This window comes from Saccopteryx leptura, chromosome X (assembly GCF_036850995.1).
Source record: "Saccopteryx leptura isolate mSacLep1 chromosome X, mSacLep1_pri_phased_curated, whole genome shotgun sequence".
NCBI classification, from domain to species: domain Eukaryota; kingdom Metazoa; phylum Chordata; class Mammalia; order Chiroptera; family Emballonuridae; genus Saccopteryx; species Saccopteryx leptura.
In genome coordinates, this window is record NC_089516.1 from 81,403,559 (window position 1) to 81,427,507 (window position 23,949).

The following is a 23,949-nucleotide window of genomic DNA, read 5'->3' on the forward strand; positions in this document are numbered from 1 at the left end:
TTTCCATTTCTCTGAAGTTAAGCCCATATGCAGACACTTCTGCTGAAACAATGTGCAATAGTAGCAGTTACCTTATGGAAGCAAGATGTCATTGGGACATTAAGATGATGTTTGCTCTTGCCCCATCTTTGAGAGCAGGTCCTGAAATTCATCTCCACTCTTCAGCCAATGATAAATGTAATTACAAAAATATTCAAAGTGTTTTTTTATCGATATCTTCAGGGAAACAAAGGAAGTGGTTCCCTGGCATATTGCACTGCAAAATTTCTTCAATCGCTTTTCATTGGACAGATTTGCCCCCGTTCCCTGCACCCTCACGAGAAACTCCCATTCTTCCTGATCAATCTCCTTCTCACCAAATCTCTGGTGTAAGTCGAGCCATTTACCCCTCTCCACTTCTTATGAGAGAATCCTCACATATGTCACCTTGTTCAGCACATAGAGGATCATTCTTTATATCTCTCCTTTAAAGTATTGGACAATTATATATTGTATATAATAAAGGTTTTTCACATTGCCACTTTGATTTTCTCATTGCTTTTTCATAACCTCAGATACAACCATTCCTCACCTCAGGAATTTTCAACACATGACCCACAGTGTCTCTTTTCAGCACATGGTGTGGGCTGGAGCTTTGTTTCCTGCCTATAGCTGCCATTTCCGCAAGTCCCTCTTTTGTTCGTGAACTATCAAGGATGTGACTTGCTGCCTAGATGCGGCCAGATCAGAGCTGTTTGTCTACAATCTGTTCTTGTACTCCAGTTTTTAAAAAGGGTTAGGGTGGGGCTGTGTTCAATGGGTCTTTTGTACAAAAGACATGGGTGTGTGGGCAACCATGTTTCTTAAGCTCATTCCTAAGACCCCCAGAGAGTGAACATTCAGGGGTCTGCTTCCTGATTTGTGAAATGTAGAAGAGATAATATTTTTTTTCCAGGCAATTTGGGAAAATGACTGTCATAGCTTCATTCTTTTATCTAATCAATGATTATTTAAAAAGATTTTTGATGTATACATTGTGCAACTTGTTATGACATATGGAAACACCCATTATTCTATAATCACTATAAGGATAATGTGCATATTAATTAGCTACTCACAAAATTCCTCATTCCCTTTCTAATTCCTCTCACTTCCTGTTGTACCCCTCCACTATTCCCAAGCAACCACTGATTTGTTTTCTGTTGCTAATATTTAGTTTGCATGTTTTAGATTTCTATATAAATGAAAGCAGTTGTGTAGAGTTGTGGAGCTAAAACGTCTTACCAGACTTGCCAAGCATTCGGCCTCAAGGGCTGGGCCTTTATACCTTATGTCCATCACTGAAAAACACCACAGGGAATGCATGACTGTGGGCAAGACAGCTGTCTGCAGATGAGGTTACCCCTGAAACCACTGACAGCTGAAGGCTTCATGCTGTAGATGCCAGCAGGGTGGGCAACTAGTCCATCCTTGAAGGGGACACCTAAGGAGCATGACTCTGTGTTCATCTCAGACTACCCTTTTTTTCTGATTGGATCCATTTCTTCACATATGTCCAGGGAGCAAATTCTCTAGAATCTGGAAAGTCTGCTTTACGGCAAGAAACTCAGAAGATGAAAATCGTGCTACAGATGATCTTGCAGTCACAACTAATATCTCCTTCTTCCACTGTCCATTCGAGATTCCCTTTATATTCAGTATGAGTGGCATTATCCACACTCTCATTCCTGATCACCTTAACTTTCCCTGGATTGGGTTTCTCCTTTGTCCTTCTGCTGTCAAACTTGACAGGAGTGTACCAAAAAACACTCAAAGGATCAATTTGAAACCTAGGATTTGTTTCTCAATGTGTAATATTATCCTTACTCTCTCCTGATGATCAGAGTCCATTATCTCTGCCAAGAGGCCGCGTCTTCTTTCTGAAGGATGATTGGTGGATACAGGAGGACAAAGTGTAAAGTGCCATTTGCAGCTTATGCTTCCACACCCCAGAGTTCTAGGAGCCACACACCCAAATTTACCACCCAGGGCAAGTGGAATGATGGCATGTGCGGTGTCTCCCACTCATACTCCTTGTTTCTTAGATCCATGTAGTATTCCTTTTGAGAACCAGAACCATGCAAAGGTCTTTTACTCATGGTGTATAGTGAGTTGTACAGAATGACTGGCAATGTTACTGAAATATTAGTTGCAAGCAAAACTTTACCTGGGCATTTCGCTATCCATTCCAATCCTCTATTAACTAGCAGCTTTTGGGTGGAACAAAATGCCATATGACCACTGGACTTCATGTCCACTGGTTCATTTCCATACATTGTTGCTGTATATCAAGTCTACTCATCAGATATTTTTTCTGGGAATCTCCTGACAGTGAATAAAGCACTGTGTATGCTCTCAGATAAAGGTCATGGCTGAAGCCGTGCAAGCTAACAATTACCTGAGGTATATGTATATTCATCTAAATGATTGACCTTATCTGGGTGAAAAAGTCCAATCTATTTAACTATTCTCCATATTTTCTGCTCATCATCAGTTTCTCTGATTTATCTCCAGTGCCTCTCATATCATTGATAACCAATAGATGTGTTGAATGAATGAGTGAATAAATGAATGACATAGATTTAACATACGTATGTTAAGTTGTGGCGAGCCAGACAGATTCTGGGGCAGGAGATTTGGAAGGATGGTGGAGCAAGCTGGAGTGTCACAGAAGAAGCACTTTTGTTTGGAACTACAAAAATTATGGATGGAAAATTGGGTAGAAAAGACACGATAATTGAGGGTGTGTTTCTAGCTGCCTTGGGTGTACAAGCATAACATATATTTTATACTAATTCTCCATCTTTCTGAGTGAGAGAATCCTAAATATGTTTGGGATTGTAATGTTCCCAATAACGTCCACATCTGTAGCCTCCTTTGCAGCTAGGTGTGGCCATATGTCCGAGAGCTGCTCCATCTGGTGATTGCAGAAGTATTGTAGGGTACTTCCAGGAGGGCAGGTAAAGGGGAGCTCAATTTCTCAGACCAAGTTATCTCTCACACCATCTCTTGTGGACTGAATTGTGTCCCACCCAAATTTATATGTTAAAGCTCTAGTTTGCAATATCTAAGGATGTGCCTGTTTAAAGATAGGGCCTTTAAAGAGTTGATTAAGTTAAAAGGAGACCATTAAGGTGGGTCCTAATCCTATTGGATTGGTTTTCGTTTAAGAAGAGTGTAGGGCCAGTAGTCGTGGCCGCCGTCGTGGCCATGCAGGTTCTCCTGGGATTCGGGCAGATGATAAAGAAACAGGGAGCCAGAAAATGGTGGGCCATTCCTTTATTAAAGCCTCGCACCAGCCGATGAGCAACCACACAAGGAAAACACTTTCCTTTCACTCAGGGTTCCCAAAGCCACTGAACATTCTCTGGTTCCACAACCAGGAGAACCTTCTCAGGTTTCTTCTAAAATCAAAGGCCTCTCCAGTCTCAGCAGAGCTCGCAAAGCCCCTCACCTCTGGCTCCCCATCTGCACACCTTCTCTCTCTCTGCACAAACTGGCTTCTTCTTCAGCACTCTGCATTCTCTCTGCTCTCACTTTGCAAACATGGCTTCTCTCTCTTCTCCTTCTTTTCTCTCTCTATCTTGTCCTTTGATTCTAGGAATAACTGGAGAAAAATCTCCTGGTTGTGGAACTGGAGAATGTGTCAGGGATTTGGGTGCTCTGAATGAGTGAAAGGGAAGTAAGTGTTTGTTTATAGGCCAGTGCAAGGCTTGAATAAAGGAATGGCCCATCAGTTTTTGGCCCCACTGTTTCTTTACCGTCTGCCTGAACTCAATGGGAACCTGCATGTGCATGGCCATGACAGCCATGACCACTGGCCATAGAATGAGTTTAGGACACACAGAGATACCAGGACTGCATATGTAAGAGAGTTGACCATGTGGAGAAGGCGTAAGAGGGTGGCCATCTGGAAGCCAAGGAGAGAGGCCGCAGGAGAAACCAAACCAGTGGACTTGTAATTTCCAGAAATGTGAGAAATAAATTTCTGTCGATTAGGCCACTTAGTCTGTGCTATCTTGTTATGGCAGATCCAGAAAAGTAATTCAAAATCAGAGATGGCTTTCAATTTTGGCAGGTCATTGGATATACTCACAACTGGAACTCACTCTAGAGATTCTGATTCAATTACTTCAAGCTGGAGATGAGAGGGCATTTTAATGGATTCTCAGTATTGAAACCCACATGTCTAGGAGAATAGTTTTCTGGACCCTATGGAGCGGCATGTGAGTAATGAATCTAGCATCACTTAGAAGATATTTTCTCACATATATCCCTCCTTCCACAGTTTTCACTCCAGCCACATCTCCTTTCTTTTTCTGCTCTATCCTGATCCCCACGGATGGACCTAGAGGTTTCTCCATTAGTCCCATTCCAAGTCCAAGATCAATCTTAACTCAGAATACATTAAGCTGTTTCAGCACCATTCTGCCTTCCCAGCTAAGAAAAGTGAGTGTAAAGAGGCCTTATTTTCTCTTATTCTTCCCATTAGCCTGAGCCAGCACAGCTCTCTAGAACTACATCCGGCCACTTAACCCAACTAGAAGATGAGCAGGAAAGAAGACTAGACAATTTACAGATGGCAAATTGTTAAATGAAAAGATACTCACCTTCTTTAACCTTCATGGAAATTCAAACTAAACATACAAAGAAGCATTCAAGACACTTGTCAGAATGGCTAGAAAACATTAACACCGAATGCAGGCAAAGCTATGGCTAAAGTGAGTCAGGCTTGCGTTGCTAATGGGAATGCAAAATGGTAAAGGCAATCTGCAAAACAATTTGGCAGTTTCTTTCAAAACTAAACATGCAGTTACCACATGATAGAGCAATTACACAATGGACAATTCACCCATAGAAGAGAAAATTTGTGTTCATGGAAATACCTGTACACGAATCTTGCTAACAATTTCATTCACAATAGTTGAAAAGTGAAAACAACAGCCCAGATGTCTTTCAACAGGTGAATGGTTAAAGAAACCGTAGTATATTCATACCATAGCACACACTCAGCAATAAAAAAGGAGACTATCGATACACTTAACTTGCATGGCACTCAGGGGAGTTATGCCGAGTGAAAGCAATCCATTCCAAAAGGTAGCACACTATAGGATTCCAAGTAGATGACATTTTTGGAATCACAAGAGGTTTTGAAACAGGTGCGAAATGTGGTGCTGGGGAGAAGCTGTACTTTGGTTTAAAGGGTAACATGAGGGAGACCTGTGGTGATGGAACAGTTTTGTATCTTGTTTGTGGTGAGAGTGACAGAATCTACAGAACTGGACAGAGTGCCTGGAAATGAGTGCATGTAAAACTGGTGAAATCTCTGTTAGCTCTGTGGGCTCTACCAAGGGCCATTTCCTGGTTTGGTATCTCACAACAGTAATGCAAGATGTTATCATTGGGAGAAGCTGAGTGGAGGATGTACATGACCTGTTTGCATAATTCTTGAAACGTTTTGTAAATTGATAATTATTTCCCAATAAAAAAATTAGAAACTAATCAAGAATCATGGGGAGAAATAGAATTAGGTTCACAATACTAAAAACTTTACCAGTGACACTTTAAAAAATAAGGAGCTAATAAAAAGATTAGAATGACTTTAGACCAGTTAAATGGGTAAGAAGTCCATAAGTACTACAATAAGGAGAGCATACTACTTGATAAAGATGGCAAGTTTGTTTACAGAAGTGAGTGTCATAGCTTGTGAGTTCCTGTGAAGTTGTGGAGAGAAGGTTACCAAGATACAGGGAGCAAAGCTTCGATTTTAAGGGAGTCCAGGAAGGGAGACCCAGCTCTATAATTTTCAAGCACTGTGAAGGCCAATTTACACCATACACAAGAATAAATAAATTAAAGATTTAATGTAAGTCACAAAACCATAAAATCCTAGAAGACAACATAGGTAGTAAAATCTCACACATTTCTTGTACCAGTGCGTTGGCCGACATATTTTGTTGGGCAAGGGAAAAAAAGGAAAAAGAAACAAATGAGACTACATTAAACTAAAAAGCTCTTTTGCACAGCAAAAATATCCAAAACAAAAAAACCCATCAACAAAATGAAAAGGCTACCAACTGATACATGTGGTAAAGGATTAATATCCAGTATACATAAGGAACATATACAACTCAACACCAAGAAAACAAGCATTTCAATGAAAAGATGGGCAATGGATCTTAACAGATACTTCTTCAAGAATACAGACAGGCCTGACCTGTGGTGGCGCAGTGGATAAAGCGTCAACCTGGAAACTGAGGTTGCTGGTTCAAAACCCTGGGCTTGCCTGGTCAAGGCACATATGGGAGTTGATGCTTCTTGCTCTTCCCCCTTCTCTCTCTCTCTCCCCTCCCTATAATGAATAAATAAAATCTTTAAAAAAAATTATTAGCCCTGGCCGGTTGGCTCAGCGGTAGAGCATCAGCCTGGCGTGCGGGGGACCGGGATTCGATTCCCGGCCAGGGCACATAGAAAAAGCGCCCATTTGCTTCTCCATCCCCCTCCTTCCTCTCTGTCTCTCTCTTCCCCTCCCACAGCCAAGGCTCCATTGGAGCAAAGATGGCCCAGGCGCTGGGGATGGCTCCTTGGCCTCTGCCCCAGGCGCTAGAGTGGCTCTGGTCGGGTCGCTGCAGAGCGATGCCCTGGAGGGGCAGAGCATCGCCCCCTGGTGGGCAGAGCGTGGCCCCCTGGTGGGCGTGCCGGGTGGATCCCGGTCGGGCGCATGCGGGAGTCTGTCTGACTGTCTCTCCCGGTTTCCAGCTTCAGAAAAATACAAAAAAAAAAAAAAAAAAAAAGAATACAGACAGATGGCCTATAGACATACAAAGAGATTCTCAATTTCACTAATCATCAGAGAGATGCAAATTAAAACCTCCATGAGATACCACCTCATGCCTGTCAGAATGGCTACCAGGAATAAATCAACAAACAAGTGCTGGTGAAGGTGCAGAGAAAAGGGAATCCTCGTGCATTGCCGGTGGGAATGCAGGTTGGGGCAGCCACTGTGGAAAGCAACATGGAGTTCCTCAAAAGATTAAAAATGGAACTGCCTTAGGACCCAGCAATTCCACTTCTGGGAATATATCCGAAGAAAACTGAAACAGTAATTTCTAAGAATATATGCACCCTTACGTTCATTGCCACATTATTTATAATAGCCAAGATTTGGAACCAGCCCAAGTGTCCATCAGTGGACGAGTGGCTAAAACAGCTGTGGTACATTTACACAATGGAATACCATGCGGCAGTATAAAAAGAAGGAAATCTTACTTTTTGTGGTGGTGCGTGTGGACCTGCAGAACATTATGCTAAATGAAATAAGCCAGTCAGAGCAAGACAAATACCATATGACGTCATTTATATGTAGTACGAAATGAGCAAAATAACTTAACAAACAAAATAAAAACAGAAGCATGAGTATATAGAACAGCTGATAGTTGTCACAGGTGAGGTGGGTTGGAGGTCTGCCTGAAAAGTAGTGAAGGGATTAAGCAGCAACGTTAACATACACAGAGAAAGAGATAACGATACGCGTATCTATGTATCTGTATCTCACATAGACACAGACAACAGTGTGGTGACAGCCAGTGCCAAAGGGAGCGGAGGCTCGGTAGAGGCTCCAAAGGGGGTTGACTGGGGATGAAAAGAGATCATGGTTTCGGCGATGGGCACATGTTCAATATGCAGATATTTGGTTGAGTGTACACTTGAAACCTGTATGGATTTGTTTACCAGTATCACCCTAACAAATTTAAGAAAAAATAAATAAATGCTAGAGACTTCCATGAATGAAGGGGCAGACTGTATCTTGTGGTCCCTGCTCCGTTGGTTCATGGTTGGGACAGGGAATAGCAATCTAAGACACAAAACATACAATGTGCAATGTAACTCTTTAATATAAAAATAAACAAGGATCATGAGTGGGGAAAAAGACAGAACAACTGGCAGGCTTCAAGGTAAACTTTGGCTTCCCGTTCAGTCGGGCTTCAGCCTTAGTCACAGATGTGGCCTCGGGTTGGAGGAGAGATATAACAAATATGATGAGCATTAAAATGAGAACACCCAAAGGCCCCTTTCCCAGGCTACTTTTATAAGATCCTAGGTCACCGCATGAAGGCCTCCTCTGGCATCCTGCCCTTCATCTAGAGAAAGTCAAGAGAGAGCATTGGAAAGACATCAGAGCTAGGAGCATTGGGACTCATCCCTCGGACACCTGACTTCTGTTCACTTAGCCTGGCTGAAAGCCTGCAGACCATTTCCTTTTCTCTCTGAAGTCTCAGACTTGCCTTTTTGGTGTGTAAAGAATTTTAAGTTCTGGTATCATGTCATCACTGTACTTAAAGCACCTGTGGTGAGGGAGGACAGAAAACCTCCCTTAGGCCCAACGGTGAGGCCCTTTGACCACACAATGTCACTGATCAATCTATGCTACAGAAAGAACTTCCAAGTTTACCAGATGTATGCACCAGAATGACCAGCTGATACTGCATATGATGCTGAAAAAAAAAAAACAGTGAAAAGACAAATATCTATGGTTTACTAGAATTCAATTGTTTAATACAGAGGTGTCAGCAGGAACAAGGTAGCCTAACATATACTGAGAGGAAATTATAGAAGTGCTAATTGTTAATAAACAAAAGAAGTTTCAAAACAGTAAGTACAGTAGGAAAAATGAGTTTTATAATATTTTTCAATGTATTAGCATAAAATTACGGTATTTTTTACATATAAACTTTCTCAAGAAAAAATAAATAGATCTAAAATAACTGTGCCAGTTCCTACTATTCAAAACTCTGCTCCTCCCAGCTCCCTCCTGTCCCCACGCACACACATCACTCCCTTCTGAGACAACTAGAGGCTCATCTGAGACAGGCTGACAGAAACCTGTGCCATTTCCTGCTGCTCTTGAGAGAGGGTGGATCCTGAGCTGGAAGAAGGTGTAGACACTTGAATGGACAATGCACTTTGAGTCTCTGTGGAAGTGACGTACTTCACAAACAGCTCATTGTTCACAATAAACATATTGGAGAGAAAAAGGGCCTTCAGGCAACTGACAGATGGACAACCCGACACCAACAATCTGCTTCCACAGCCACTCCTTCCATAGCCTGACTAAGCCCGCCCCCCACACTCCTTGCTGGTAGCTCTGCCCTGCCACTGAGCTCACCCTAGGAGAGTACCTTTAACCCCATTGCATTTACTCTGCAAGGCAGCCCAAGAGAGAGCACAGTCTAATCCCATTTGTCAGAGAAAGACACAGAGGGTTCATGTGATTTCCCAAAAGTATAAATCTAGTGAGTGTTGGGATCATGAAGAGAACCCAGTGTTCTAACTCCAAAGCTCACACTCTTAGACCGTAAGCTGAATTGTTGCCATGACATACTTGTAGGCTGTCTACAACAATGAAAAACCCTGAGCACATGCACTGTCACATTCCCACACCCTGTACCCAGGCTGGGCTGCGTATTCCCACCAAGATCACAGCACTAACCTGGAATTGTTGGCAAGGTTAATGATGAAGGCCTGAGGGAAGGCATACATAGGATCCTGAGACCTTTTCAACCACAACAAACAATAAGACCCTTTTAGAGTCACCCAAGCTTGACATGCTCACATGCTCATAGAGTAGTGACAAATAGGGTTGGACTCCATACTCATGCCAATGGTTCCCATGGAGCCAGAGGGTCGAGAACAGGGAGGGCAACAATAGGAGTAATCTGCCCCCACTTACTCGGACCCTACTATGTGCCATGGGATGGGAAAACCACCTTAAGTTCCTTTGATTTTTGCAGCTACCCAACAGGTGGGTACAATTACTGCCATTTTGCAAATGAGGGAAATGAAAGATTAAGTAATGGGTCCAAGTTTGCACTGTAAGGATCTTAGATGACAGTCATCAAACCTCAAAGTTCACGCTCCCAACACCTCAGTTGTGCGGGACTGACAATCATGGATGCAGATCAGACCAGGATGGTTTGGGGGCATCGTGGAGGCAGGAGAACACATAGGGAATAGGAAGGAAAAGAAAGAAGTCAGGGAAGCCTTGATAAATATGAGAGAGAAATCAGCCGGAGGGAGAGATCAGTGAGACATCAGAAGTGGCAAGTCTACACACACTCACCTTCCTTGAACAGCCCACTGACACAGAAGAAGAACAGGTTTCCCTGAAAGAGAAGAGTGCAGGTGCTCAGTCACTGTCTACATCACCATCCACTTGCATCTTTCTGGGCCGGCACGAGGGAGAGTGGGTGCTCACCGAGCTGAACCACATGTCCACCACAAAGGAGCTGGTGTCATGCTGAGTTTTGGGCAATCGACAGAGAGAGCAAACAATGTCACGTTTTGTATGTTTCAGCAGCTGAAAACACAGGTCTGTAGGGAAAGGACAGCAAAGGTCAGGGCTGTGACACTCTGGGCCCTTAGATTGACCCCCTTCATGTCCCCTTTTCTTGCCCAATCGTCCCCATCCCACACGCACTGGGGTCCTTGATGTTCTTCATATTCCTGTTATCTTTGAAGTTCTGAAACAAGCTGCTTCTACGAGGAAAAAAAATGAAACAAACTGGAGGTGGTGGTCAGGCCAGTGTGGGTGTTTCCATGAGGTGATTGTTTTCTATCGTAGGGAACATTCTCCAAATCAGAGCCCAAGCTGTGATACTCACGGGGCTGGGTCCTCGGAGTTGAAGGGAATTGTCAGGGAGAAGGAGGCCTCATCATGACAAGCATCAAGGAGACTCTGTCTGTCTCCAGAGTCATAGACTAAGTAATACCTGTGAGGGGACAAGGAGGAGAGTCTATCCTCATGGTCTGGACCCCAAATGGCATTTTAAATATATCTCATGAGCAGCCTGTGCCTGAGGGGCCTGGTCTGTCCCAGCTCTTTCCATTCCTGGTGTCCCAGGGGTACTTACTGCTGCGGGAATTGCAGGACTAGACTCTTCAGATGATCAGATCCTTTATAGCTTTCCTGGAATAAAAGACATTTGAGACCATGTGGCTGATAAAGCCTCTCTTGAAATCCCCTCAATGTTGATCTGTATACCTCACCTTGTTGGGGGTTGGCAAGTGCTGTCCACCAGTGTCAGCGGTAATTGCTGGGAGTAAATCCTGGCCATCCTGGAGAAGGGAAGCGTCAGTTAGCAGTGTAAAGCAGGGAGGTGGTCCTGGATGATTAGGGAAAGTGTGGGCCCAGGAGATGGTGAAGGTCAGAGGTCAGGAATAATAGGCCCTCGAAATTTCATGAGCAAGATTACAGTGAGTGTCTGCATTATGAGGTATTGGAAGTCTCTACTGCTGTATGTAATTTGTGTATGTGTGTGTTTGTATGTGTGTGTGTATTTGGGTGTACACACACATCTCTCTTTTTGTATCTCTGTAAATTTTCATGGAGATCATACTGTGTCTTTTTTATAAGTCTATGTTCCCCAAAATAGATAAGGGTCTGATGCAAACATGTAATCTATGTAAGACACAAAGGTTTGAGGGCAGGTCTGGAGGAGGACAATGCTACTAGGAGGATGAGGAATGTAGGCACTTACCAAGCGTAACATCTCGGGGAAACATTTCCTGATGGCACTGTTCAAATCCAAAAACAGAAAGTAGTGGTTGATAGTTTGGGTTGCAGCACTTCCGGTTAGTTAAAACACCGAGAGCATGAAGAGAAACAGGTGTTCTGCCCACCCAGGAGCCCCCTTTCCCCTCCTCAGCCTCTGACATCCAGAGTTCTGGGTCCACTTCTCTGTTGAGCCCTGGCCATCTGCCATACGGAATCTCTGAAATACATCATCTCTGTCCACACCTTCACATTCATATTCCCTCCCTTCCTTCTTCCCTCCCTCTCTTACACACTTTTCCCCCACCCTTCTCTCTGCCTCCCTCTCCATCCCCCTGGTTAGTTCCCACCTACCGGGTCCTGACTCCCTCTCCAGTGCCACAGGACACAACATATGATCCCAGACTCCAAGACTTCGTCCCCTTCTCTGTCTCCCTGCCTTCCTTCAGGTCCTCATCGAAGACTGCAGAAAGAAGAGACAATGGGGTGGGAGCCCAGGGCTCTGCTATCACACTGCAGGTCCAGCACCCTGCCAGGACCAGGGCACACCCTGGGATGGCCCGAGGTGCTGGGGTAGGGAGGTGAGTGTGGGAGGCATCAGGGGCAGGAGAGAAAGGGAGGAGGAAGAAGACAGAAAGGAGTGAAGACAGGAGCAGACATGGGGAGATGTAGAAGAGACAAAGGAGAAAAAGAAAGCAAAGCAACGGGAAGCGAAGAAGCTCTACCATGGGGTGGGATCAGGGAAGTAGAGAGAAGGAGGCATGGCTCCCCTGAAGCAGCCCTGTCCTTCCTCTGCCCCAGGCTGGCCCTGGGTCTCCAGATAGGAATAGAAAACGTGCCCTTGTTGGCCTGAGCACCATGGCATGCTGGTGGAGTCTTTGTCACCTGTGGGAGCTCAGTCTGAACCGGGCATAGGAAATGCAGCGGCCAAGGGATCAGGACACTTTCTTCAGTAATAAAGGTCAGCCCTCACCTCAGCATGGGGTTGGGAGTCTGTGGCCCCCTCCTTTGATCACTGCCTTCTCTCCTCATGGCCCCCATGCACATGTACCTGTCTTAGTTGTTCATTGCCTAAAATACACCACCTGGCTCAGGCTACTCAGGGCTCCTCTGAGGGACTAGCAAGGGATATGACGTGTGGAGAGAAGGAGTGTCCCTGAGAGGAGTGCCCTTCTGTCTCTTCTGCCCTCTGCCCTCTGCCTTCCACTGCTGCCTCGGGAGGCCCTGTGTTCAGTGATGGCAGCCCACTTCTGGCCCCATCTCAGGAAATGCTGGATTCTCCTAAGGATTGCCCATCCCAGGCATTGCACTTGAAGGGACAGATGTCTTGATGACAGTCACCTGGGGCCTGGGCCCTTGGTATGATGTGGAGATACCTCATGTTAACCTGGAAATCGAGTGGAGACCCTTTTGAAGTAAGGAAAGGAAGGCTCCTCCCACAATAAGATAGGGACACTCGTATATTCTCAGAACCATGACTCTGTGGTGGAGGATGTTCCTCAGTTCGGGTCAGCGGTGTCTGCCTTGAAACTCGACACTCTTAGTCCTGGTGAAGAGGGGGACCCCTGCGTCCTGGGGCACATTCTTGGATGCATGCTAGAGAAAACTAAATGCAGACTCGGGAACCAGCCCCCAGACCAGAACAGGTGAACAGGTCAGAGGACGGATAGGAGACTTCTAAGCACAGGCCGGGAATATAGAAATGGGAAGGTGGGGCAGTGATCCTCCCAGAGGACTAGGCTGTCTGTCACCTTTTGTGGTAGGGAACTGTCAGGGATAGTTCAGGCTCCTGAGGTGAATGGAACCGAGGAAGCTGACAGGGCTGATACTGACCTTATGTAGGTGAGCTGGTCTGGGAAGGTGCCACACAAAGGGTTCCCTTCCAGCCAGAGCTCTTTGAGCTTTAGGCCTTTGATCTTCTCCAACTCACAGGCTGAGTTCAGCTGAGGAATATGGGGAGGTAACTAAAAATAGTCTCAGGGGAAGAGGAACATCCAAGCCCCTGCCCACCATCAACACTCTGATATCCACTATCACCCACACTCAACCCAACTTTGATCTGTCCCTCTTCTTACCTCATTTTTGGACAGGTTCAGGATCTTGATTGTGGGAGCTATGTCTTTGATGTCAGATAAGCCATCCAGCTGGTACAGTCTGTTCTTGCGCAAGTTCAAGGACAACAGCTTTGGGGAAGAAGAGTTAGAGTGACAGTTGCTATGACCTTGGGGACAAATGTACCTCTGTCACTTCTGCTGCACCCCCTACCATACACCAAAACTGGTCTAAGGCTTCACCTCAGGGAAACTCTTTACAATGATCTGCAGGGTGGCCACCATGCAGTTTCTCTGATTCAGGATTATTTCAATTTCAAGACACGCAATGCTTTCAAGAAGGTGAGAGTAGAAATCACAAGGCTGAGAACTAGCCAGCATCAGCACCAACCCCTTCTGATGTTACCAACCCTAAGACTTCCTCCTAAGTAGAAGCCTCAGTTCTAACCTATTCTTGAATTACTTCTGTCAGCTGTACCTAGTTCAAAGTGGAACAACTGGAGATCAAGAGTTTTCTGAAAGACATATCGTTTGCTCATGGTCAGCTGCAGAGGGACAGAGAGAGGGTTCTGAGGCTGTTGTGGTGACAGGGAATTGGAGGCTGGAGGAATATTAGGTGGGTCTGAGGATGGGCACACAACATGCCTTTTGTCTGCACTACCTTTAGCTGCTTCATTTCTTCTGGCCCCAGTTTATCTTGCACAGAGTAGGGTACAGGATCACTAGTGACAAAGATAGGTATCTGCAGGAAGAAGAGGTGAGGTAAGCACCAGGAACTCTAGTCCAAGGAAGCTGACCAGCTCTGCTTGTCCTCCTGCCCCAGCACTAAGTACAGATAATGACCTCAACACACCTTTCGGTTCCCCTCATCACAAATCTTATTGCTGACCATCTTCAATGTAGAAGCAGCGCTATCATCCTGGACAAAGAACTGGGCCTCATTTCAAACATAATGAAACCACAGGGGTTGAAGCAACAATAGTGTCAGAGGTTGGTAGCCTCACCTGAGCCACATCTCTCTCTCTTCCCTGTGCCCCCTCATCTGACTCCACCAGAATTTCTTACGTCCACTGGAATGAAGGGGACTCTGCAATGGCTCTGGATTAATTTAATCAATGATGCCTTGTCATACTTTCTTCCGCAAGGAACCTAAAGGTGAAAACAAAGGCATGGAGACAGGATGGCCAACATGAAATAAAGCTGGAGAATAGACGCAACATGATGGTCTTTTTCTACCGTCCAGGTCAAGGTGTATTCTGTTTACTTCAATAGGCAACAAGGAAACAGCCTCACTGGTTTGCCTGTGACTCCAGGATTCCAAAGTCTCCATTGCAATGAGGATGAACATGTCAATGGCATGCTCTCTCATCTCATCTGCACAGGGAAGTCACTTCAAAACATTTTCAAAATTTTTTAAAAAGTCCTCCTCACCAATAGTCTCCAGTTCTGTGTGGAAAGGAGTGCCTTCTAAGTCTTTTATAACTGCTACTTGGGCCATCCAAAACTGAATTAAAAGATACTTCAATTCAAGTGACCACAGGTGATAGCTTTTGCCACTATTTTACCACTGCCTACCATGGAATACCAATATTTGATCCTCTAACGCAGCGGTTCTCAACCTGTGGGTCGCGACCCCGGCGGGAGTCGAAAGACCAAAACACAGGGGTCGCCAAAAGCCATCAGAAAATACATATTTATTATACAATACATTTTTAAAATATGTATTTCCGATGGCTTTAGGCGCCCCCTGTGTTTTGGTCGTTCGACCCCCACCGGGGTCGCGACCCACAGGTTGAGAACCGCTGCTCTAACGTCAATTGGATCCTTGCTATCTTTTGATATGCCTAGATCAGATAATCTATCCAAGATCCCCATTTCCCTTGGGGCCCTCTGCTTGCAACCAATTTTGGTGTCAAGTTCTCTGTTGATCAAGGTTCCCTATTGCTTATGCCTGATTCCATGCTGGGTGTTTCATAAACATAAGATGTTTTTAATATAATATATAACATGGCTTACCAAAACTCTGTGAGGGCCAGATAAAGAGACTTAGATGTTGCAAAGGTAGGGGAAGCCCTGTCATGGTATAAAGCACTACTTTCACTTGTCCACTACTTGACGTGTATGACAGACTCTGAATTCTAGATACTCTGCTATAGCTATCCCATAAAACCCGGAGGCCTGTCCCATTATACGTAGTTGTCCACATCATTCAATTATACTTCCAAGTCTCAGAATGGTGCATATGTTTCAAACAATGAGATCCCATTTAGAATCCTAGCTGTAAGGGGTTCTGGTTAATGTGTATGTGTGTGTCACACACTGGTTTCTTTTCAGATTTTGAGCTTTCTAATCTCTATGGAATAAGAATTTAAATGAGAGTATATATGAGTATTGGAATAGTTGCCAAGGGAATTGATTCATGGTTTATATTATAGAATGTTATAATTTGTGCTTGTGTGAATGGTATATTCTGAATGTAAATGGCATTTTCTATTTTTTTACAAGTATTTTGTATATATTAGTCTTACACTCAACAAACTTATTAATCTCTATTATTAATCTTAATTTTGTGTAACCTCTCTTATATTTTTATGAAGATAACCATATTGTACTAACAGCTTTGTTTTCACTGGTATGTATTTATCCTTTTATATATTATGGTCATATAAATATGTATTTTGGTTTACTGTACTGCAAAGAAAATGCTGTGTCTATTCTTCCCTTTGAAAGTCATATTGTATTGCAGCATATTATCTTAAAAATTCTTCTAGTATGAAAATTCATTTAACTTCACTCTTGTATATCCCTTTCTTCTCTAAACTAATGTATATTTTCGTTTTGCTGTTTCTTGACCCTATTGTTTTGCAGAAGAAACTCGGAAATGTTGAAATGGTTGAAAAATAAAGTGGGTTATTTAAGTTCCATGTGATAAAAGCTATCATAGTGACAATATTCTTGAACCATGTGTCAAGAAGTATTTAAATCCCCTTTAAATGTAAGCACAATCTTGTTATTTAATCACCTTTACTTAATCAATACAACTTGCATTATGTATAAAATGTAACATCTGTGATTTCCCTCCAAGAAATAAATAAATAAAAAGTTAAAAAAGAACAAGTCAACTTAATAGGAATAATTATTTTATTTAAGAAAAAAGTATAAACAATATAATTTCAACATGGAAAGAAATAAGTTGTTAATTAACTTCAGATTTTCCGTAGGTCTTGAAATGATGTGCAATATTTTAACATATAAGCAAAATGAACAAATTATTTATCTGCAATATTTTTCTCTCAAAATCTTTAAAATGTTGTAGGCTATCATTAACAAAGAAATAAACAACACATACTATTCATTTTATTAGTTATTATAACATGTTTGTCTAAGAAATGCAGTGTTATTGCAAAATGTAAATAAGAATAAATTTTAACTATTTTTGTTAATTATTAATTTTTATATTATTTTCTCTAAGTATTTGAAATGCAGTTGTCATTTCAAAGTGTAAGCAATAAGAATTTTTCGTTTTTGTTTTTGGGTTTATTTCTGCAGTTTTTAAAAGGAAGATATTTTTAACAAGTTTCACTTAACAAAATACACCTAAAAGTAAATCACAATAAAATAGAGGATTTAAATCAAGGCCTCAGAATTTCAAGCAAACACCAAGGCTAAAATCATAAAGTATTGGTATTATGTCTCAAATTTTCTCCATTAAGGTAAAACATAAAGCTTAAATTTACATATCTTAGAAATTATTAAATAAAACTAGACTTAAGAAATATACCAGATAGTTCATTTTTAACTGAAGACACAGATCCTACACTGAGTTAAAAAAAGAAAAAAAGATGTCTTTGAATATGCATCCAAACAGTGTTCAGTGTAATGTATTTAGTATAAGAGCAACATTTAACATAATTCAACTGCTTCAATGTAAATACAGGGTGGGGCTAATGTAGGTTTACAGCTGTTCATATGGAAAATAATACAAAAATTAATAAATAATAATACAAGAATAAGCTCGGTTTCATATACTCACAACTGTAAACCTACTTTTGTCACAGCTTGTATACTTACTGTATAAGTACATCCTAAATAAAACTAACTTGAGAAAAGAAAAATTGTTTAACAATTAGTGTTTACTCAACTTAGTTGTTACATTGTAGATGAATGTTTGTGTTAAAAATTACTGAACCTTAGCCTGACCAGGTGGTGGTGCAGTCGATAGAGCATCGAATTGGGGTGCAGAAAACCCAGATTCGAAACCCTGAAGTCACCAGCTTGAGCGTGGGCTCATTTGGTTTGAGTAAGGCTCACCAGCTTGAGCCCAATATCGCTGGCTTGAGCAAGGGGTTACTCAGTCTGCTGTAGCCCTCCAGTCAAGGCACATATGAAAAATCAATCAATGAACAACTAAGGTGTCACAACAAAGAATTGATGCTTCTCATCTCTCTCCCTTCCTGTCTGTCTGTCCCTATCTGTCCCTCTCTCTGCCTCTCTCTCTGTCTCTGTCACACACACAAAAATTTATTGAACCATAAAACTTTATTTCTTAAATTTATTTATTTATTTATTTTTAGAGAGAGAGGAGATAAAAGGCAAGGGGAGGAATGGGAAATATAAACTCATAGTAGCTGCTTCTCATATGCACCTTGATCAGATAAGCCCAGGTTTTTGAAACTGCGATCTCAACATTCCAGGCAGATGCTTTATCTACTGAGCCACCACAGGTTTCTGAACCTTAAAAGTTTAAAGTAATCCTGATTTCCACTCAATCATGAATCATAAGCAATTAAAAATATTTTACTATGTCTTTGAAATACTTGTGTTCTCATTTTAACCTAGATACAATATAAGCATCTCATTAATTATTTTTACGTTCTTTTCTTACTGTCCTTAAAAATGCAGCTAGTTTTCATTTTAACAGGGAAATACTACATAAAGTAGCAATTGTTTTTTCATTCTTTTTTGTTTATAAGTCATTGAAATTCATACGCTATCATTTCAACATGTAAGCAATAAGAACAAACTATTAGATGTTTACTTTTCAATAAGTCTTAGAAATGCAATTTGATATATAAAATTATTATTTTGATATGCAAACACATAAATAGATCACTAGTTATTTTAACATTTTTTCTGCTTGAAGCGCATGTAAACAATAAAAATTAAATTAGAGTATTTTAGTTTATGTCTTTTACAAGCAGTATATTATCATTTCAACATGTAAACAACATAGAAAATTATTGATTAGTTATGCTACAGGTTTTATTTTTTACTAAGTCTTTGATATGCAGTATGTATTTAACAGAGTACATCACATTTCAGAGTAGTCAAATTTCTAGTGCTCAGTAGCCACATTTAGCTAGTGTGTACCATACTGAACCTTTAGTAGAACAGCGGAGAGAACAAGTATATATGAATGATGTGTACATGAAGGAAATGTACCTGGTAAATTAAGAGAAAACAATACCAGAGTAAGCTTACTTAATAAGGAAGTAACAGAAAACTCACTCGAGAAGATAACATTTAAACCATGAGCAAAGGGTTGAGCAACTGGCTATCTAAGAACATTAGAAGTCCAATAAGATTGAGCAGCATGGAAGGGAATAAGTGGGGAAAGAAATCTGGGTTATGGGAGGATGGGTTAATAATTTTCCCAAATCTCTTAAGAAAGAGTAGAAAAACTGACAAATCATAGGAACATCTCTGTACTCTCAGTACTTTGAGATCAGGGACTTTATCTTCCTTAGCACCTGAAAATATAAAAATACTGGATGTGTGTAAGTAAGGAATAACTGACCAGAGATCTGAGACATGAGAAAACAGGTAACATGTTGATGAAGACACCAGTAAGTATTGGGCATAGTTAGTGCATTTCCTTTTACTTGCATACGGTCTCTCATAAGCAAGCTAAGGGAATCTTAAGTATAAGAAGTTTTCAAGACCCTGAAGAGTAAAATTATTAGCTTTAACAACTAACATCCAGAAAGAGTTTCAATTGATCTGACTTGTGTCAAGCACCCATATGTAGATAAATGTAACCATCAGTGCAGACAGAAAAATGATGTTCCATTGACTGGGTAAGCCAACACTGTGATTAGCAACCAGAAGAGGATATAAAGGATAATGGGCAAGAGACCTACAAGACCTTTCAAATTTCCCTATTTCCTTTAAGAGTTCCTCTTTTATAGTCTTGACCTGTGATGGTGCAATGGGTAAACCATCGACCTGGAATGCTGAGGTTGCCGGTTCAAAACCCCGGGCTTGCTTAGTCAAGGCACATATTGGAGTTGATGCTTTCTGCTCCTCCCCCTTTCTCTCTCTCTGTCTCCTCTCTCTAAAATGAATGAATAAAATCCAAAGAGTTCCTCTTTTATAGAGGTCAGTTACATATACAATTTTCTAACCCCAGTTTCCCGTAACAGTACAATTTTATATATGTTTCTATACAAACTTGGACTTCAGGAAAAACACTGAGTGCTTTAATGGCCAAAGATCAATATTGAAACAACTTGTACTGTGGATATCACTGAGGAGAAGTGGTCCACTTCATGTCTTCTCGCTGTGCTGTCTTCAGCATCACCTTTAATTGGGCCTGCACTTCAGCAAGTTTCTGCTGGTCCAATCTTCCCTGAAAATCCCAATGTTCATAGCAATGAATAGGGACAGGGTAAATGACATGCTTCAGCTCCATCAAGGATGTTAAGTGTTGCAGAAGGCTTGTGAGCATGGGCATTGAAATGGGATTAGAGGCAAAGCTAAAGACACGGAGATGAGAACAGTGGCTCAAGGCTGGGAGGACAGCAGAGAGAACAGAATCAGTCATCAGGCAATTATTTAACTCCAGAAGCTTCAGGGTACCTGAGACCTTCTCTAGCAGAATCTGGAAAGGCTCATAAACTTCTGAGAATATCTGGTTGTCACTGAGATTCAACAGCATTAGGTGGGTGGCCTGAGAGCTCTGGGACAGGGCAGTGATATCTCTGTTAGAAAGGCCACAGTAAGGTAGATACAGTGTATCCAACTCAGGTGGCAGGACTCTGTAGAGAGAAAATAAAGAACAGTTATTTTGGAAGAAGAAAGATTGGACCAGGGCAGAGAGCTCTGAATGACAGGTACCTGAAGTTCTAAAAGAAACTGATTTGTATCTGTTTTGCAGCAATCGTTAATAATGTGAACTTTGGAATCAGATTCAAGAAACTTGTGACCCTGAAAAGGTTACTTTTCCATTCTGAGATATACAAGTTTTTCATCTTTAAAATGTGCACAACAGTCATTATTATATAGGTTTGTGAGAAAGATTATGTGAATAAAATTATATGGACTTAGTATATAAAACATAATTAATGATGAATCTTGTTTACTTATTTGGTAAGATGGGTCTGGAAAAACAGCTAAGTGAGCGTTCCCTTGACTAGTTCTCATATGGCAAGTTCTCCATGCAAGGTCTAAGCCTTGGGAATAATACAGGAGCATAATGATCTGGCAGTAACTATTGTGGAAAGTCCATCAGTGCTCGAGCATAAAATGTTTCTCCACTGAACGCCTCCCCCTCTTCTCTAGAGAGTTGTAAACTCCAATACAATGAGAACTGAGTCCTTTTCACCAATATATATACAAAATTTCCATAGTGTCTCTATATGGTCTACTGAATAAGTGAACACAGTCTCTTTTTCTAATTTTGTCTTTCTCCTCACCAGGATGTACTTGTTTCGAGTCTGGCCAGTTTCAAACTCAGCATTGCCCATGTTGAGGCAAAAGAAGAAATAGGTTACAAGGAGCTTATATCCAAGCATGAGCTCTTCTCTTGTCTTAACAATAGTGTGTTTAGGGCACCCAGGTTCTTTCCCAACCCCTCACCTGAGAAGTTTGTGCAGTTGATTTTTGAGGCAGACAGAAAACAAGCTGAACTCCTGCAGGTTTTTCAGCTTCCCAAGCCAGATGAGAAAAGTTCTGAAATTTATCCCCTTACAAGATTTAAAAGGGATGTCAGACAGACTGAGGCTGTTCAGGTGGATCATCTGAGCCAAAAAACTGGTGATCTCACTCAGATCAGCCTGATCCATTTCCAGGTGATCAATGCACCCCAGATCCAGAAACTGCAAGATACTTTTGTCGGCAGATATAGTATCAATTTTCAAACCTCTGCAGCAGAGGTGCAAAGTCCCAAAGTTTTGCTCAACTTTACTCTGAAGGAAAGAAATAAATTGTTTAGTTCTCAAGGTATCACTAATGAAAAGGTCCACTAATAATTCCACAGGTTCCCAGGCTGAATGAGGCTCAGATTCTGAATTAATGATTTTGAGGCAACTGACATTTTGCTGGGCTTCTTCTATTTTAAGGATGGACTGTTGTGAGTAAACACAAGACTGAAAACAGAAAGGGAGTGTCGTTGTGACCTCTGAGCATGTTGTCTCACAGTCTGGGTCTTGCCTTAAATCTAGGATCCTTAGTTTTGGTCCCCTGTAAGAAAAGAAGTAGACAGAATGCATGACAGGTAACTGATTTTAAATAAACCCCGGAAATATCAATGATAAGAAGCAAGACCAGAGATCTTTATCCTGGGTTTTCACTTGGTATACCATTCACCAAGAAGTCCTTTACATACAAACTCAGCATGTTTCATTCTTTTCTCCGTACTTTCATCATCTCTAGCCTTTCCCATTCTCAATGCCCACGTCCTTCATCTATGTAATCACATTCAGGAGGTAAATCTATCCATGGTATCCTCAATCATCTCTAATCTTTAATCAACCCTGTATGACACTGAAGTCCCTAAGGTGACTCAAGTGTTCAACCTATAGCCCCACAAAGATGTTCAGCATTCCCCATTAGTTATTTTTGGGAGAGTGTTAGGTATTCCCCTGCCCCAAGCTCCAGCATACCCTCCTACTGATTCACTTATGTCTGTATTACACATAATCTTACCAAGTGGAAGAATTCTGAGCAGGTAGGATTTGCAGACCATCAATCATAGCTTCCAAAATTTCATAACATGTCTCTTCTGTATTCAAAGTCCCAATATGGAGACAGTGAAAGGGCCAAACCTTCACCATTTCCTTTAATACCTTCATATGCCTACCTAAGAAGGCAGCAATAAACAATGGAACAAAGAGGTCTCTTGGGAGTTCTTCCAGGGCATGGATAGCTGAAGGTTCATTACTCAGGAGACATTTTGCAGCAAGCTCTAGTAGTGTGGCTGTGGCTTTTTGATCCATCTTCATGAACTTCCTTCAGGGTGATTAATATTTAGAAATCCTGAGACAACATCTACAGTCTCTTGTTTGTTTTCAAGGTTGGCTATGAACAAAACATTTATTGAATAAATATATGGTGAATCGGACAGCCACATCAACTGACTTTTGTTTTAAGAATAAAATAACAATAGATTTGTTGTCTAAGTATAGGAGTGTATTCAATTTGTTTGCATACACATGCATGTATAAACTTCATACATATATAATAAAATGCCATTAAAAATTAGAGGTGAACAGCAGAATACAATGTGGCTGCCATCTTTCCAATATTTCCTTACAAAAGGATACAAACTAATAGAAAATAAATGTAAATGTATAAAAAATGCACACCTTCATCATCACTTTAAAATTGATAATGCCAAAACTTCAAAATAATTGTTAGTAAAAACAAAAAAAAACACGAAACACCAGTACACAATCTGTTACATTCTTATCTTGGTTTTGTGGCAAGCAAAGGCAGACCAAGAATAGCTGAAAGAGGCAAAGAGAAAGAAAGATGGTAAAGGGCTTAAAGTTGATCTAACACTACAGCAGAATAACTAGGCACAGAATAAACAGGAAAATACTTAAACATGTTTTTTAAAGATGAAGGGGCTACAAGGAAGGGACTGCAAAACATGAGCATTTAAAGGGGTAAGGATGATTTAAAGGTGCAGACTTTGAAAAACATAACTTCTAGAAAATAATAAAGGCAAAGAGTAAGAGAAAATATCTTTTGGCCCTTGGGTTATGATGGGGAAAGGAAACCAAAAAAGAAAAACTAAGAATCTTGCAAGGCATAGCAGAACTACAAAGTGAGAGCACTAACAACTTCTCCCTCCATCACCAAAACAAATAAAATAAACAAAGGATCTAGGCTTTGCTATACTGACAAAAGTGGTATCATTAAACTAAGAATCTTGTGAAATACCATCCAAATGAAGGAAGGAAATTCTATGCAAAAATATTGCACAAAAAGATGAGAGAACAAAACGTCACATATTTAAACAACCATGAAATAGATTGTAAGCCAACAGAATTAATTATACTCAAGAAAGCACTTGAGGATATAGCACTTACTTTTAATCAGAATACT

General features: G+C 41.5%; 2 protein-coding genes across 2 annotated transcripts; both read right to left on the minus strand.

Annotated features, from left to right (window-relative positions):
• Positions 1-1,585: 1,585 nt before the first annotated feature.
• Positions 1,586-14,968, minus strand: LOC136386388 (nuclear RNA export factor 2-like). The gene is given in 15 exon segments (XM_066357826.1): positions 1,586-1,762; positions 10,274-10,389; positions 10,496-10,554; positions 10,680-10,787; positions 10,929-10,984; positions 11,065-11,133; positions 11,556-11,592; positions 13,403-13,512; positions 13,645-13,752; positions 13,864-13,957; positions 14,104-14,165; positions 14,282-14,362; positions 14,474-14,578; positions 14,686-14,769; positions 14,885-14,968. Coding segments are annotated over 15 exon segments (1,350 nt in total).
• Positions 14,969-20,143: 5,175 nt separating this feature from the next.
• LOC136386142 (melanoma antigen preferentially expressed in tumors-like) lies at positions 20,144-22,841 on the minus strand. Its single transcript, XM_066357531.1, has 3 exons — positions 22,546-22,841; positions 21,478-22,080; positions 20,144-20,657 (listed from the first exon to the last, which is right to left on the minus strand). Exons 1-3 carry the CDS (start codon positions 22,839-22,841, stop codon positions 20,144-20,146), a joined length of 1,413 nt encoding a protein of 470 aa, XP_066213628.1.
• Positions 22,842-23,949: the final 1,108 nt, after the last annotated feature.